The sequence below is a fragment of the Gavialis gangeticus genome, unplaced genomic scaffold (assembly GCF_001723915.1).
Source record: "Gavialis gangeticus isolate Ggan-Ray unplaced genomic scaffold, GavGan_comp1, whole genome shotgun sequence".
In the NCBI taxonomy this organism is placed as follows: Eukaryota; Metazoa; Chordata; order Crocodylia; family Gavialidae; genus Gavialis; species Gavialis gangeticus.
The window spans coordinates 26,415,929-26,429,397 of record NW_017728994.1 but is presented as its reverse complement, the minus strand read 5'-3'; the positions used below and the strand labels follow the sequence as shown (position 1 = coordinate 26,429,397).

The window sequence follows — 13,469 nt, the reverse complement described above, 5'->3', positions numbered from 1 at the left end:
AAAAGCAACAGGATCTGCAGTGTCAGAACTGATAAACCAAAGGCCCAACCAATCATATAAGCTTTATTTTGCAAAAGGAAACTCCTCAAGCATATAGTTTGGCAAATCACTAAAGAACACAGCTCTTATTCAGGTTTCACCTACAGTCTCTGCTTCAGGTCACAAGTAGGCAAGTGTTTGTACTGAAACAATTTCTGGTGAAAATGTTCATGTTAATAATCATTAGGCTTTATTTTGAACGTGCTACTGAGCCAAAGGGAAACTAAGGGCCTTATTACATGTTGAACTTTAAACTTCTTAAACGTTGATTGGTTCTAGGGTTAATCTGAGAATAGTTATACATTCAGACTAAAAATCTTCCCTGTGGGAGTTTATACATGTGCTCCCTGAAGGGTGGTTTTAATTAGAACAGCTTAAAACACCTGGAACATCTTATATATCAGCATCCCTGCACTTAAAATGGCAGCAGGATCACTTTAACTAAAGCTTGTTCAGTGAGCTTTAGTTAAAGCATCCAGTCACCATTTTTAAGTGTGGAGACACAGGAGCCTGCTGGAGTGTGGTAATTCTAGCAGAACTGATTAATCAAGCCTGCTCTGACTGCAATTGCAGCATGGCAGAGCAGCCTTACTACACGTGTATAGGCACCCACACCGTCCCTGATCTGCGCAGCTGTGACTTGCCACCGGGGGCTGGCAAGCAGTGGCCTGAATAGGAGCTACAGCTCTGAGCTGTCTGCACAGACCAGGAGGGTGGGGGGAAGGGACACTGCATCCTGGGATGCTGGAAGACTAAGGTGGCCGTTGTGGAGGACATTCTGGTTTTCTGCCACACTGTTCTCTATCGATATGAAACTGGACACCTTTACGTCCTCTATTTGTTTCTTCAAGAGAAAAATACTACTACTATTTTATCTCTTGAAGAAACAAAGAGAGGACATAAAGGCGTGGGGTTTCGTAGCAAGAGAGGACAGAGGACGTTTCTAGACAGAGGACTGTCCTCTATGATGGCCACCCTACGGAGGGCGGAAGCTTGGAGCGGCCGCACATCGAGCAGGGTGACTGATCACACCCTGGAGCGATGCGACTTTAAGACTCCTAAAGCATGTTTAAACCTGGCCTCCGGGTCTTAGCGCGCGGACACTCCAGGGCGCTGCCTAGAATCTACGTCTAACCAAACCGGCCGGCTTCAGGCGGCTTCACCAAAGGCACCAAGGAGGCGGCTCTCCACGCTTCCTCTTCCGGACTCGGCGGGGCGGGGCTTCCGGCCGTCACGTGGGCAGAGGCACAGGCGCGGGGCGCTTTCCGGCCCGGCGTAATGGTGAGCCCCGTGTCTGCGTCTTGCCTAGCTCGGCTGGGCCTGGGCGGCAACAAGCGGTACCAGCGGATCCGGCCCCCCCTCCCGCTGGTGCTGGACAACCGCGTGCTGGAGCGCCGGCAGGAGCAACCAGGTGAGCGCCCCGCGTGCCATGTCCCGGGTGCCGTGGGGCCGCTGCTCGCGCGCTCACTCGGCCTCTCTCTGTCCGTGTCCGTGTCCCCGCAGAGCGGCCGTGCTTGACAGAGATGATGTTGCTGATGTCCTGCTGGAAGAAGAACGAGTTCAGCGACCCCCCATGCGCCGGGGAGATCCGGGCCTTCCACGACTGCCTCGCCAAGAGCAAGGTACCGCGCCGCGCCGCTGTCCCCGGGGCGGGGCGGGAGGAGGCGACCAACGGCTCGGGACACCCCCCGCGTTGCTCGAGGGCCGAGGCGTGCACTGTCGCCGGCTGCCCGCAAACCAGCGACTATCGCAGCCCTCTGCAGCTAAACACGTGCTGATGAAGATATAGCTAAGGAAGAGAGATCCTGTTGTCCAGGACCCCTCCTGTCTGCGCTATCGGGCTCAAAAGGAGGCGGTTGGTTTTCACCAAATCCATCCTCCCCTACTGCGGTTATTTCGTGTGGTCTTTAAAAGGACTGCAGTAGTGGGGAAGTTAAAAAAAAAAAAAAAATGGTTGCACTCTGCTAGAGAGATGAGCCTGGAATAAAGGGTCTGTACGTCTGCAGTCCATGGGAGCAATTGATGCAACTCCTGGGTAGATTGTGGGCTTGTGATATTTGTAATAACTTTGCCATTAATGCCAATAGGGTGAGCTGCAGACTGACACCTCTGTTTCACAACCTTATAAGTAGAGATCCTTGTTTTCCCTGTTTAAAAAATTGCAGATTCTCTGATAAAACCCCCAAAATCTGTAATTTAAAATTAAACACCCCTCAATCCTCCAAAAAGAGCCCCCCCCCCAGCCCTGCCAGAGGGAGGCCCCCAGCTGCCTGTGCTACAGGGCCAGGGTTCCAGGTCTGTAACCCCCTGCCCCCAGCAGAAGGCAGCTGCTCCAGGAGAAGGAGCACAGAGCCAGTACCCCCCTTGCTGCTTGCGGGCTTGCTGAAAGGGCAGGTGGTGTGCTTTTGAAATAAGCGTGTTGTTAGAAATATTGCTGAGATCCAGACTAGAATCAGCTCAGCAATTAATATATTAATGGTTCTGCTACTCGTTTCAGGAAAAGTTCACGGAACAGCAGTCTGTGGAATACGTGCATGACTTAACTCCAAATCAAGTGAACAAACTATTGAGGCGGTTCCCTAATATCACACATGAAATTTAAAGAGAAACCTGGTTGTCCAAGGAACTGGAGAGCTGCAATCAAAGCCAGAATCACCTTTGGAGAAAGAGTTAAAAATAGATATGGAGCATTTGATGTTTATGGGTTCTGTCAGAATTGGTGAGGAGGTTCTTGACTGAATTCTTGTTTTTGGGGTGCAGAGATTTGGTGGAGATGGTTCTATAGGACCCCTGGCTCTTGTAGTAACAAGACAGGTGTTTCCTGTTGTTCAGCAAGCCAAACTGTAGAGTGGAATCTTGTTTCCTTGTAAAATAAAATCTAACAAATTATATACATGAATTTTAACAAATTACATATACAAATTTTCACAGTTAAGATACAACTGTGCATGTGCAGATTCTGCAGCAAGCTGCCTGTCTGCCATTCGAGTTGCTGACAAATAGTTCGTGACTCTCAACTGGACTGGCTTAGAATTGCTGTGCATCTGGTGAAGCATGTTAGAGGTGCATCAATACATCGGTCCCATATCGTATTGGCACTGATAAAAGGAAAATTGATATAATCAGCTTTTTTTGGCTGATGTGGCCAATAATGTTGCTGATAAATGCCACGTGCATGCTCCTGGCATGGTGTGCACCCCAAGAGAGCTTGGGGGGCATGTGCTCCCCAGATCTGTGCATGGGGCAAAGGCAGGCTGCCACTGTGGGCTGGGGCTAGGGCTGGTGCCAGGCTCTTTCTGGCAGAGGGGTTGGGTGTGGGCTGCACCCAGGGAAGGTGGAGGCAGCACTGGGAGGGCAGCTACAGGTTAGACTGCAGCCACCCCAAAATTTGCTGTTGTCCACCTACCAGCACCACTGCCACCCACTCCAAGCACAGCCTGGTCCAACCTCTATGCTGGGAAGAGCCCAGTGCCACCTGTGGTCCACAGCAGCAGCCCACCTTCACCCCACGCACAGATCTGGGGAGCACATGTCTTCCTGGGGTGTGTGCAGCAGCAGGAGCCGCACCCCACCCCCATGCTACCTGGTTGAGCCGTGGCTCTGTCCTGGGCCCCGCCATGCTCCAGGTGCAGTGCCCCAGCACCAGTCCCATTCCCTCCCTCACCTCGGGGGATCTCGATCTACCCTCCTCATGCCCTTGCCCTCGCTCTGTCCCCCACAGCAGACTTGCCAGCCAGATGCTGTTCTCCATGTTGCTGGGCTACATATTGGCAGTTGGTTGAGTATCAGCCAATATGACTTGTTAAAAATCGGCCATTGGTATCGGGCCAGAAAATCTCTACCAGTGCACCCCTAACACTATTACCATGTATGTTAATCTTCCTCTTCATTTTTAAACCTTGAATTCATCTGTGAAACATCTTGATATTAGAAGTCCAGAGTCAGCTTCCAGAGTAGTACTCTTCTGCCCCCAAGTACATGGGTATATGAGTGGGGAATCAGATGTGACTTTCACCATGGTGCTTTTGGGAAGAGAATTACGGGAGATGCTTTCTCAGGTTATTATTTCTGTGTTGTCACTATCTGGCTTGGTGCATAGCTTCCAGCCTATTGTGAGAGACCCTGCTGTGTGTCTTGGTAAACAGTGGGAAGGAGCGAGTAGGGACAAAAGTGCAATAGTGCTGAACTGAACTGAATAGGCTCATCTCTCTAGTACAAATGCAATGAATACTCATGATTTATAGTTAGAAAAAAACACCTAAACAGTATGGGAGTTAGATTGAGCAAAAAATGCCTAATGAATAGGCCGGGCAATCAGCAGACCAAGGCTCAGTCTTTGACTCTGACCCACAGTGTCATCTTTGACAAGTCACTTCATCATTCTATCTCATTTGGACTGTCAGTTTATTGGGGCAGGGAGTGTTCCTTGCTGTCTGCACACTGAATACATCCAGTGCAATGGGAAACGTTAGACACCGCTCTAATACAAACTGTATTAACAGTTACTTTGATAAGTTTATTTTTTGTGTTAGAGCGGTAATAAAGTTCTTTTATGCCCATCTTCTCCAGCCTCAGATGGTATGCTGAATTGGGAGCCAAGAGACTGTCAATTCTAAATTTGCCTTATCCATTTACACATTAAAAAGTTTGCAGCATTGAGTGTGGTCTCATACTTTTCTCACTATTAGAGGAAGGTGCATTTTATTCTAAACATGTCTTACACTAATGTTCATGAATAGTCTCCTCTTATTATATAATGGAATGAAAAAGAGGATCTGATCAGTTTACTGTACTCTCAAATGATTTGAGTCCTGCTCATTTTGCAGTCACATTCATAAAGCTCACAGTGCTTCTTGCCAATTTTGTTTCCTTTCTCTGACCTTTTCAATCTCTGCTCTATCTTTAAGGTTGCCATAAAATGTCACATTAGAGTCTTCAAGTCCTTAAAGCTTATTATGTGCACTGTTTGTGTTTTTTTCCCTTAGTATCTTAATGTGCTTTGCATGACAATACATGTTACTTCTTAAACTATTTTGGCAGTTTATTTGGCTCTGGTTTGCATACTTTAATTGTGAACTGTCTTTGCTGATTGTCCTTGACAATTAAAGTTGTATCTCCCCATTAACATTTGTAATTCGGCAGAGTCTGACTGGTAAAGATTTTTACTCTCTCAGTAATGGAAATAATCATCAGTACACCTACTATGAGCATTGTGGATAGGACTGTCTCCTCCTCGTGAGTGTTGTGGAAGCACTGTTTCACAGTGGGTCACAGAAGCTGGATGGGTTCTGCTGCTCCATCTAGCATCAAATACTTTCAAGAGTGCTGTTGTTAATCCATATACATAATGGGAAGGTGGGCAGAGAATTAACTGAAATCTGACTGGCTATTCTGTGCCCTCTTAAGCAGGTTATTGGACTGTTAGAATTCCTTGATCTCATTTTCCTTGTTCTTTATAGCCTGGCTAATGCCATCTGTAGGGATCATTGCTGTCTAAACTTCTTCATGTATCATGTTGCTGCATAGGATGTTTTATGAAAGAATCAGTATGGTCTCCTCCTTTCCCTGAACATGACACTGATATCCCAGCTGGGAGGCAGAAAAGCATTTGGAATTCTAGAGGAATGCATGCAGATGCTAACTTTCATCTTGCATCTGCCATCTTCTGTTGCTGTGAATAATACCAAAAGAGGAAGAAAGCACTTTACCCAACTACAGCGCCCGTGTCTTGTTGGGCTTGATGGCATGGGGGCACAGAGCCACTGGGAACTCAATCAATTAATTAACTATGAAACTATGAATTTAGTTTGGATTTGCTAAATAATCATTGCAGTTATCCACATTTTATTTTCAACTTGTTCATTCTGCAGGCCCATTCTACAGAGTAGTCTTTTAAGTGAGTAGAATTCCCTTTTGTATGCTGCAAAAGTAGTCAGTGTCGCAATAAAAAAATGGGTACCTTGATTCTTCAGTACTGCTAGACCTCTTCCACGTCTTCCCTTTCTCCCCGCTTCCTCCCCCCTTCCACCCCTCAGAATAATGTTGGTGTGGGTTAACTAGATCAGTGGATGTACCTTGCCTGGCCCCTAGTTCCTGTGCTGGAATAGGTGACTTCCACCTGACTAAGGAAATCAAGAACTGCTGCTCCTGAAGGACATGTACTTAGTAGTAGTTTGAAGTCTTAAACCACACTTGTTGCAGGTCTTAGTCCTAGTAAAGTAAGTGATGTAGATTTCATTATACTCAAGATCTGACTCTAAAGCAGGAGCAGGCTGCAATGACATCTCTGTTCCATGGCAAAGGGATGGAAAAAAAATTGCATGTCTAATAGGGAGACCTGCTCTTGAGTTGCACTTGTTCAATGACTGGGCAGTTCAAAGAGGAAGGATAGTTCTCCCCTCATATGTAGAAAGAATAGCAATGCAGTGGCTAAAGGTTTGAATTACCTTGCAGGTGTCTGTGTTCCATTCCTCAGGTCAGAGAGCATTGGAAGGAGCGGGAGTGCTTTTTCCTTAGTGAGAGGGATTAGTGCAGAGCAGTGTAGAAGCAGCATGATTGAATAGATTCCTGAGATAATCCTACACTGCTGGCTATAGCTGAGAGAAATCTGTCCTACCAAGGGACTTGGGGACATGTTTAAATCTAGCGGAGAGTACAGAGAAGAGTTTTCTTATGAAACAGGTGATTATAGGTAGTTGGCTGAGGATGTCAACACACAAAAGTTCCACTGATATGAAAAGCTGTGAATTTCTACAATTGTAGTTATACTAGTATAATCCCCTGCAAGTCTCTCTCCCTTCAGTATAAGAAGGCATATTCCAGTTTAGTTTTTGTCTTGGACATTTTAAATTGAAAAAAGCCTTTCTCATTCTCGAAAAAAAAGGATCAAAGGTGATATAATTAGGGTCATAACAGTTACGCCAGTAAAAATGGTGAAACATTCCAGTGGAGACAAGCTCTGATCTCTCTTGGACAAAAGCAGAGCAGGAATGAGTATGTGGGTGGGTGAAGGAGGAAAGGTCAGTTTGGCCATTAGAAACCTTTAAGGCCCAGTGGGTTTCTGCCAGCTCAGTTTTGCTTGTTAGTACACGCTTGTTTCCTTGATGCAGTTCTTAGACTGGAATATAGGATCAAGTCTTGACAAGAGTGTACAGTAGTTCTGACAACACCAAGCCCGGGCTAGAAAGTGACCTGCTGTAAATACCACTACACGATGATGGAGGCTGGGTACAAAAGTTGGACTACTGGTTTGTTTGAGAAATGGCATGTCCTGGGTTTCTATATGAGGGCAAAGCACTTGGAACTATGCTTGCCTGGGAGAAGAAAGTAGCTGGCAGCTGTTTGAGGACAGGTCTAGTGTGAAGGCCCTTTTTACAGATCATCAGCCAGAATAATGTCTGTCACAAAAATGTTGAATGCAGCTGGTCATTTCCAGGCTGCAGGTACTATAACTGAGGAGCTGCCTGGCTGGTTCTTCCTGTTGCTGTTCAACCTTAACAACAAACCTTCCTCTGTTGGAAGAGGCAGAACAATGAGTACCTTGAAGGGAACCTGAACACCTGGGCACTGATGATAATCTTCCCCCTGATGGTCGTGTGTGGGGTTAAGGATGCCCCAAGGACCAATGGGTTTTCAGTTGGTGCCATTTTGCACTCACAATTTCTGCACACCCTCCTCTGTGTCTTCATTAGAGTTTCATTACACTTCTCTTGCAGAGACCCAAGGATACCAAAAACCTTGTCTGAGTCTATCCCAACCATGCAGTTTGTCCAGTAAAAGATAGCACCCACAAACATTCTAGATCTTAATTAAAACAAGCAAGTTTAAAACTCCAACATCCTTTTCTCTTCTGGTGTCTTCCCCTCCCTACCAGTGCTGCCCGTCCCTTGGAAGAGCAGTGTTAGTCACGGAGTCCAGCAGGGGTTACACTGTTTTTAGCAGCCTCTCTCCTTGCCTGTTCTGTCTTGCTGTCCTCCTGCACTGTGCAGTTAGTTAAAGAGATTCGCTCCTAATTAAGTTATTGCAATTCTTGGCCAGATAAGCAGTGCCTGGAACACTGCAGCACAATTCACCCAACAGACTGCTCCCCCCTCCCACCCCATGACTCCTGTTACTCATCCATCTTCAAATGGAATTGTACTGCGTTTGATAAGCAACCATGGATGAGATGAGCAGGACAAAACTTCAATAGGGAACAGATAATGGGCAATAAAAGAAAAGGGCATTTTGGCCAGCCAGCAGGGATGTTACCAGCTTGTCTATGCTGGTCGGCTGCATGGCTTTTGGAAAGCATTTCTAAATTTGGAACCGAGTTCTTTTCTAAGGTGATATTAACATTTCCAGAACAATAAAAGAATTAATTCCCTAGTAATGGAAGTATAGATATAGGAAATATCCATTTAAGTGGGTGAGAGCAGCAAGGAGATAACCTTAAAGTCCCTGAGCTGTGTCGGTACTCTGATTAATGTGCAATGCTTGGTTGCCCTTAATATTTTATATATTGGAGGAGTACATTTAAAAAAGAAATCAAGTGGTACTCTCCAGAGTAGGCAGCAATAACCAACCCCTGTTTTAAGCCTGCAAACTAGGCAAATGTAAACAGCATTGCAGCCTTAGCCCAAGGTCAAGGAAATGCTTGCCTAGCTGAAAAGATGAACCTTGGAGTCAATTTGGCTCTGGCACACCATTGATGGAAATGCCTCCCTGAGCTGGAGGGAGGCATCCACAGAGAGCTCTTTCAAAGAGGTCCTGTGTCTCTCCCCTCAGAAAACCCAACCAGCAAGATACTTATCCTGAAATTCTCTCTGGATCCTGTTCTCCTGGATTTATCAGCTTGAGAAGTGTGGTTGCGGGGAACTGCAGGCAGTTAAACAAAAAGACAAGTGGGAAGAGTAAAGTCCAGATTCCTTCCAGCTAGTCTAATCTCTGGCAAGAGTTTACACACAGATAGGAACAAGATTTTTCACCCTTCTGATCTCACCCTTTTGGCTCTTTAGTAGGGAGATTCAGATCAACCCCTTCCAGCCTCTTGGAGACAGGAGGAGGGTGAGGAAGGGAGAAAACTCAGCTGGAGGAAAGAGTGTTGTTTTCAGCAATGGGAGAGCTGCTGAGCTATACTGGAAGGTACACAGCAGGGATAGGGAGGAAAAAGCTGGCAGTGGAGAGCATACCTAGAGCAAAGAAAGGCTGGGACAGCAAGAAAAAGGGAGGGGCAACTTAGGGAGAGTCTGGTGGGAGGTAGAGAGAGAGAGATGAGGTGTGAAAGTAGCCTGGATGGCTGACGACTGCACTCTACCCACCTGCACTTGCCTCCTACTGTTTTCAAAGGTGGATCAGAGATTCTGGAGCATGTTATCTCCCTAAAGAGCAAGGAAATATTAGAGAGGAGGTGGGAGAGAGAAGGGGAGGCAAAATCACTGGATGCTGCCAGGAATTTTCATTCCCTTCATTCCCTTCCCTGTCTAGAAATGACAGAAGCATGCTGCTCCCTCCAGTGCAATGCTGCTAGAACTCTGCTCTCCGTGAAATAGAACAGAGGAGGGAAAGGAAGGGAGGAGGCGGCTGAGCCCAGCAAGACAGAGAGAGAGGGAATGTGAAGCCTGAAGAAGCTGCTGGCCACTTTGCTCAGAAAGGATGCAGCTCTCCAGGGCACTGGGGGTCCTGGTGGTTCTCCTGGGTTTGTTACCCTGCTTTGGATGTCTGGAGGTAGGAGATTTTTTAAATCTGATTGTACAAAGTCATGTGGCTTTTTATTATCTTCTGTGCAAACAGAGCTTGTACTTAGTGAATTTTCTTTCTAAGGGGTCTAGGCTGCTCCTGTCCCTGGACTGGGGACATTAGTGTGGGGAAGGTAAATTTATCACATTTTGCCTATGGAAATGCATTCTCAGAACCCCAGAGAATAACTGAATCTGTGCACGGTGCACTGGGGCTGACAGATCTTTGGCTCATGTTTTCCAAGCACTGCGGTGACCCTGGCAGAAGGGTCTTTTTGTCTCTATCCACTGCTGATCAACTGACTGTTCCTGCTACTGTTGCATACTGATGATTTATAGCCACATGGACCTGGTGCAGGGATGCAGGACAGGCTGTTCATAATAAGGTTCAAATTTGGGGGTGGAGGTGGGGTCAATCTCACTAAGATGACTGTCAGTGATTACTCTTTTCTGAGAGGACAGCAGGGGGAAACATATAATTCCAAAGGTTTGAATTCCTGTCCCTTTGTTTGCAGTTAGTCTCTAAGAAGAACAGAACCAGCTCTCCACATGGTCTGTTATTAGTCCAGCCTATCACACACCTTCCATGCATGCTTGCATATATTGTTTTAGCTGGGTGCTGGGAGACCTGGGTTCTGTTTCATCACCTGTCTTGCTGTGAGTTCTTGGACAAGCACAGAACTCATGTAGCTCAGGTGGTCCATGTCTCTATAGAGTGCATGAAGCTCTTCAAATGCTGTCACTCTGAATGGGCCAATCACTGTTGGTTTCCCTGCTGTGTGGGCTCAGCACTGTAAAGTGTACAGAGGAGAATCCCTGGTGACTAGAGTTTACAAATGAACTGCTGTTTTACTCATGCTCATTCTGTCACTCACATGTGCAAGTCATCCCAGCTGATCTGACTATTCTAAACAGGTTGTGGATTTGTTTCCAAGCTAGCATTTCAGGTGCTGTTGTTCTGGGAGATCTTGGCACCTTCCCACTGTTGGCAGCCCCTACTGAACCAAATTCACCGTTAGTATTAGCAGGTTCAGAGTCAATGGGAGCTGCTCCTGCTTATTGCAGAGATGGTCTATAGGGTTTAATATAGCAAATAATTAACATTGATTCCAAAGTGTTCTCTTCCTTTCTTTCAAGAGAGATGAAACTAATAGAAAGGAGAGCATTTTAGCTCCAAAACTGTGTGAGAGAGCAACAGAGAGAGAGAGAAAGTAAACAAAACTGTTCCCTCTGACTACATTTCTCTATGTACAGAGGACCCTGTTCTGTTAAGAAGAAATTGTTGTTCAGGTAAAAGCTCCTGGTTATTTAAACACAAACTGAAGCATGAGGAACTAACTTCAATATATGCTGTTTGTTCTCTTGACTCAATGGGCCACAGTTCTGGGAAGGAATTTCACCTTCATGCAAACCTTGTAAGCACTCCTCATGGTAACAAACTGGAGATCTTCCTCTCAGTCACCAGAAAGGCTTTGCCTGTACTATTGGATGCAGCATGGGACATCTCAGGACTCTGTGTTATACAGCTCATGCTGGTTCTTTGAAGTCAGGCTCTATTTGGGTAACTGGGCTTACAGTGGCAACAGAGCAGCTGGCAGGTACAGGCCAGCCCTGATGAGGCAGACACATGACCACAGGAGGGCCGTGTGATTGGAGGAGGGGGCTGAGCAGTTTCCATTTTAAGGCAGGCTCAGGGCTGAGCCAGCAGTCTGTTGTTGGCAGTCAGAACATCACCTGGTTGAGCAGCTGCTCAGCACATCCTTAGAGGTAAGGGCAAGAGCTATGGGGATGACAGGATGGTTCTGGTCCTGGGGTATGACTGAAAATGATGGTCCTAGAGTAGCATGGAAAATGTGGAGTAGCAAGGAAATGCTGTGCCAGTTGCCCCCCCCCCAGTGAAAGGCAAGCAAGGGGTACCTTATAGACCTAGCCCCGTGACTCAGCAGGTAGTAGGAAGGCAGTGGGGCCAGGCACATCATTGGACACCTGAGCTTGTGGGGTGGAAGACTCCAAGGCCCCAGGGAGGAGGCAAGGAGTTGGCCCCGGTGACAGGGCAGAAGAATGGCCCCAGCAAGGGGACGGAGTGAGAAAACAGGCTGCGTAGGCTTGGGCCACAAAGGCAGCCTGAAGGACTGTGCAGTATTGGTGCAGAGTAGGGTTGCAGGGGGCAACCCAAGGACTGCACTGGGGGCACGCAGAATAGGGCTATAAGGGTGGCCTGAAGGTCTGTGTATAGGCCAGTCCCACAAGCAGCTCAGGGAGTCAGCCCCGGTGATGAGTTAGTGCCCCAGTGAGAGGGTGGTGGAGTAACACCAGTGTGGGGGCATGAGTAAATGAGCCCCAGTGAGGGTGCATGAGTTTGGAGCCCAGTGTGAAGGCACAGTGACTGAGCTCCAGCGGGGAGTGAGAGTCCCATGTGAGATTCCCATGGGTCAGTGTGAGGCACTGTACCAATATGGATGCCATCTACGAGGCATGGGACACAGTATAGGGAAGGTCAGAGCTGTGTATAATGCTCTAGGCATCAGGGCATGTAATGGCCAGCCTCCCATATTTTACAACAGTTATAAAACAGCAAAGCGTAGTAGGCAAATGAGGGCAGACTACCCTAGACAGGTGGCCAGGCCAGTGTTCAACTTGCCTAGTGACGGCGTCCTGGAATATTGTACTGTCAGTGGTCACAGTAATATTGTACTGTCAGGTGTTGTAGGAAATCTTTATCCTTCTTCAGGCCCTGAAATGTTAGCAGCAAAATCCTAACATCTTCATATAGATGCTTAGCTTTTTGGTATGGGGGCTTTCCTTTGAATTTGAACAACCATCCCCAAGGTGGTATTTCTCCTTAGATGGACAACCCCCCTGGGAACCTGCTCACTATTATGGCCCCAGCAGGCTGCTGTTCTATGCTCTGAACAGGGGGTGAGCTAGAAACTCCTCACACTTTGTGGCTACACCGATTTCTATTGGACTATCCCTCACATATCTTTCAGTCAAGCCCCCATTTTTTTTAATTCCTACTCTACCTGCTTATGCTGCCCCTGCTCCCCTAGCATGGGATAAAACCCATGAAAATGACAAACAACCCTTTAGTGTGGTGCTTGTGTGAAGGGTAACCCTCTGCTGCCTAGCAATTACTCATATTGTCTGTGGACAGAGATTTGATTGGATTGTAATCAGAGTGATGGGAAAATCAGGAAAAAGGCTCATTACTAGGGCGTGTTTCCCTGGAGCAGCTGGAGGCCAAGCAGCTTTCGGGACATGCCCATGTTTATTTCATCAGATAATCATCTCTCTGCTTTTGCTTTGTTTCTTTTCCCAGACTCTCCTGGGATCCCAGCCCAGCCAAAACCATTTGCAGAGTGCAGGTAAGAACAAGAACTTACTAATTCAGTCATCAGTCAAATTCCTCACTGCAGCACTGACCCAAGACTGCAAGTACAATGAAGACTTCTGGCCTGCTCTCCTCCTGTCCTCCCATCATTTTTTCCATCTTGAGCTCTCTTGTGTGCCTAGGTCTCTGTTTTCTTTCTCTCCTCCCTTGAATTTCCAGATCCATCTTTTTTTCTTTCTCCAAGCATGATTGGGCGGTGAATGTTGAAGGCTATAGGATGTACAGGAGGGACAGGATAGGAAAGAGGGGGAGGAGTGGCACTGTGTATCAAGGAGGAATACACGTCCTCGCTAATTAATAAAGAGTCAGGGGAGAAGCACTCT

The 13,469-nt window shown here is 47.0% G+C and overlaps 2 protein-coding genes across 5 annotated transcripts in view; both read left to right on the top strand.

Moving 5' to 3' along the window:
• Positions 1 to 1,263: 1,263 nt before the first annotated feature.
• On the top strand, positions 1,264 to 2,928 carry CHCHD1 (coiled-coil-helix-coiled-coil-helix domain containing 1). Of its 2 annotated transcripts, XM_019502426.1 has the most exons (3): positions 1,279 to 1,450; positions 1,543 to 1,661; positions 2,537 to 2,928. In XM_019502426.1, exons 1-3 carry the CDS (start codon positions 1,318 to 1,320, stop codon positions 2,639 to 2,641), a joined length of 357 nt encoding a protein of 118 aa, XP_019357971.1. In that variant the 5' UTR covers positions 1,279 to 1,317; the 3' UTR covers positions 2,642 to 2,928. The 2 variants fall into 2 exon arrangements, with proteins under 2 accessions (XP_019357970.1, XP_019357971.1); XM_019502425.1 differs by lacking the exon at positions 2,537 to 2,928 and having other exon boundaries at positions 1,264 to 1,450; positions 1,543 to 1,832.
• Positions 2,929 to 8,786: 5,858 nt separating this feature from the next.
• Positions 8,787 to 13,469, top strand: part of LOC109287385 (neurotrypsin-like) — a 61,926-nt gene continuing 57,243 nt past the window's right edge. The window contains exons 1-3 of one of the 3 annotated variants that reach the window (XM_019502422.1): positions 8,787 to 9,162; positions 9,505 to 9,744; positions 13,075 to 13,120. In XM_019502422.1, coding sequence (XP_019357967.1) covers positions 9,673 to 9,744; positions 13,075 to 13,120 — 118 coding nt within the window. In that variant the 5' untranslated portion in view covers positions 8,787 to 9,162; positions 9,505 to 9,672. Of the gene's footprint in view, positions 9,163 to 9,270; positions 9,745 to 13,074; positions 13,121 to 13,469 lie in introns of those variants that run through there. The other 2 variants (XM_019502423.1, XM_019502424.1) reach the window with 2 other exon arrangements.

Excerpts from the sequence above, each read along its gene's own strand:
- CHCHD1 (XM_019502425.1), top strand. The coding sequence starts at position 1,318 with ATGGTGAGCCCCGTGTCTGCGTCTTGCCTAGCTCGGCTGGGCCTGGGC. Across the intron at positions 1,451-1,542 it reads GCGCCGGCAGGAGCAACCAG|AGCGGCCGTGCTTGACAGAG; the intron begins GTGAGCGCCCCG and ends GTGTCCCCGCAG.